Here is a 3,096-nt window from a genome sequence, read left to right as displayed (position 1 = left end):
TCAGGCCCCCTCTTCCTCATCTCTCACAGCTCCTTCAGACAGGGCCAGGGAGGAAGCCGGCTGCTCGAGATTGAGCCGGAGGAAATACTGCGTCACTTTCCACTTGCTGGTTTCGGCGTGGGCCCTGGGACCCCACAGGAACTCGTAGCGGGCAGGGTCGCTGCCGGGCACCTGCCGGTACTCCACGTACCCTTCCTGCACCCAGACATTGGTGAGGAGCTCCCTGGGCTCCCCATAGATGATGTGCTCCTGGCCGGCATACACCCCCATGACCCCCAGCTCTTCCCAGACCTCCTCCTCCGGGACATGTTCGTCCTCCAGGAGGATCAGCCCCAGGAGCACCACTAGGAGGCTGGTCTTAGGCAAGCCCTGCCCACCACTCTGCATCCCATCCCAGGTGAGGCCCAGGACGGGGACCAGGATGTAGGAGTGGTCGCTGGGGTCCACTTCCTTCACATCCACGCCAAAGACCAGCTGCATGCACTTGGAGGCTCGGCCAAAGATCACGGGGAAGGCGTCCTGGTCATCCTCGCCGACGATCTCCAGCATCTCTGCCTGGCTGGTCGGCTGCTGGGTGCGATACTTGAGGAGCAGGAAGGTCACCAGGTGGACTGCCTTCAGATGGAGTGTAGTTTGCACCAGGGGCTGGGCCACTTCCGGCTCCGGCCCGGGGCCGGGCTCCTCCTCGCTGGATGAGCTGGAGCTATCTTCAGACGGGCTCCAGGGAATGGCTGCCCCGGACAGCTGTGCCTCCACCAGGCCCTGGGCCACGTCTGGGTCTTCCTCCAGCTTCCCGTGCTCACTCATCTGACCCAGGGGCATGGCGTTTGTGTCGGGCTGAACCTGAAGAAAGATGTGGGACGGCTCCTCAGGGTGCAGCCCAGGCAGCAGAGGCCTGAAGTCCCGGAGCTGACAGTGCGCTGGGTCGGGCTTGGGTGCTGAGGGCTCCCCCTGGGCTGGGATGGGCGAGCCCCTGGCCCCATGCTCAGAGCACGTACCTCACCTTGACCACTGGCACTCACCTGCACCTCCCCTGCTCTGGGACCTTAGAGGCTCCTGCCTCAGACCTAGGCCTCAACGCTGAGTTCTTGAAGCCCCTGGAGGACAAGAGGAGGAGTCACTTCAGGGAGCAGACACAGAGCACGGCACACGGGGCCCAGTGGGGCAGGAGGGCTGGGGCGGACTCTGTGAGGTCCCCACCAGTCCAAGCTGGGCGGTCCCCTCCTTGGCCTCTCAGGGGACTGCTATTTCCTCTGGCAGGGCCTGGGCCCCACCCCCACAGCCTGAGGCCAAAGGGTCACAGCAAGACCAGGCAGCCCTGAGACCCCACAGAACGTAAGCGAGGGGGCCCACATGTGCCCACGCCTGCCAAAGGTCTAAGGGCCCGTCACGGAACCCCAGGGATGGCCAAGCTCGGGGTTCCTTCTGTGCCGGGATGGGCGCACCTCTCCGTCTATACCTTGACCCCACGGAAGGCCTGGGAAAACTCCCTGTGTTGACCTGAGGCCACCCTCTTGGTGCCGAGGCCTCATCTCTGGGAGACACCAGAAGGAAAAGTCAGGAGAAATAACTTGGCCCACCGATCGCCCGTCTCCCCATGGCTGACAGAAGCGGCAGGGTAGGCCTGGACCCAGAGGATTCTGCTGTGGGAGGCATGCTCTCATTTCTCATCTCCCCCCAACAGTCAGGGCCAGACCCAGAGCCAGGGCACCTGCCTCCTCTGCTACCTGAGTCCAGACCCTCAGGCCCTGGCCCTCCCCATCCTGAGAGGAACGATCTGGAGAGAAGGAGGGACTCAGCCTGACAGGCCCCGCCCAGGGTTCCAGGGTCGCCAGGTAGGGGCTGGACAGATTCCTGGGCCATCACTTCCTTGTCCCGAGGGGTGGGTAGGAGTCACTCACTTCTCCCTCGGGTGCCCCCACGTTGACTCTTGGCAGGAGCAGGGACTCCTGTGTGTCTCCAAGGTGGGCTTCCCCAGATGACCTGACCCCGACCTCTCCCAGCGTGGGCCTCACCTCCCTGAGAGCTCCGAGAGGAGGGTGAGGGGCCACCACGTCCTCGTCCACGGCCACGTCTACATCCCCCACCCTCAGCCCCTGGCAAGATCCCAAAGGCCTGGCAGTAGGGACCGGCCCCTCCGTCCTGGGGTGGGGATGCTCTTAGAACCCCAGGACGTTAATCCTCTTTCTTCCTGCCAGGGCCTGCCCTTCTTCCAGGTCCCCAAAGTGAGACAGAAACCATGTGCCCCACAGACCAAGACCTCAGCTCCCTGAGGACTCCCACCTTCTGGCCCACGAGACAAGTGAGCACGCATGCCACTTGGGGCCACCGCTGACCGACCCTGCCTGGATCGGGCACGGCCAGACTCCGGTGCACTGGCTTCTTTGCTGAGATGGGGTGGAGGGGGTACGGCCAGTCCTCCCCCAGGGTCCTCACCCTGACTCCCAACCGGACCTGTGACCCACTCCCCCCGACCCCACCCTCCACCCTCACACACACACAGGCCCGCTACACCCCAGGCCCGTTCCTTCTCACCACAGGCCCTCAGTCTCTAACAGCCAGAAGTGGACCTCAGGACAGGAGGCATGGGCTCCTCCTCCACAGGGGCCTCCTCCCTGGCCTGAACGGACTGCGGCCCAGTCAGTCGTCCCTCTAGTCCTCCCCTTCCATCCTGGCAGGCCCGGGGTCAGCCTGGGCAGCCCTGAAGCCTGCTCCTTCCACCCAGACCCCAGGCTCTGGGAGATGTGGCTGGGAAGTCAGGGCACGCCCTGTGTGATCATCTGGCCCCGGTGCCTCCCGGGACCGAATCTCTTCGCTGTCCCCAAAACCGCAGTCCGGCTTCTGATCCTCACATTTCCACCCAGCGACACGTGGGCCATTCCCCCCACCCCCATGCTTGAGGCAGTGCTCCATCCAAATGGCCATGGGTTCTCGGATGCCCTGAGGCCAAAGTGGCCATGCACCGTGTGGACTCATCCATCACAGGAGACTCCGGTGGCTCAATCAGGGCCGCGGTCCTGTGGGCTCCCTGGGGACTCCCTTGGGGGTCCTCGCCTTGAGCCCTAGCAGGTCCTAGGCCCCTTCGTCTGCTGTCCC

General features: G+C 64.3%; 1 protein-coding gene across 1 annotated transcript; it reads right to left on the bottom strand.

Moving 5' to 3' along the window:
* Positions 1-822, bottom strand: LOC118554858 (melanoma-associated antigen 10-like). The gene has a single exon (XM_036122708.2). It carries the CDS (start codon positions 820-822, stop codon positions 1-3), a length of 822 nt encoding a protein of 273 aa, XP_035978601.1.
* Positions 823-3,096: the final 2,274 nt, after the last annotated feature.

Source organism: Halichoerus grypus, chromosome X (genome assembly GCF_964656455.1).
Source record: "Halichoerus grypus chromosome X, mHalGry1.hap1.1, whole genome shotgun sequence".
In the NCBI taxonomy this organism is placed as follows: Eukaryota; Metazoa; Chordata; class Mammalia; order Carnivora; family Phocidae; genus Halichoerus; species Halichoerus grypus.
This window is presented reverse-complemented; position numbering and strand designations above follow the sequence as displayed.

Excerpts from the sequence above, each read along its gene's own strand:
- LOC118554858 (XM_036122708.2), bottom strand. The coding sequence starts at position 822 with ATGCCCCTGGGTCAGATGAGTGAGCACGGGAAGCTGGAGGAAGACCCA.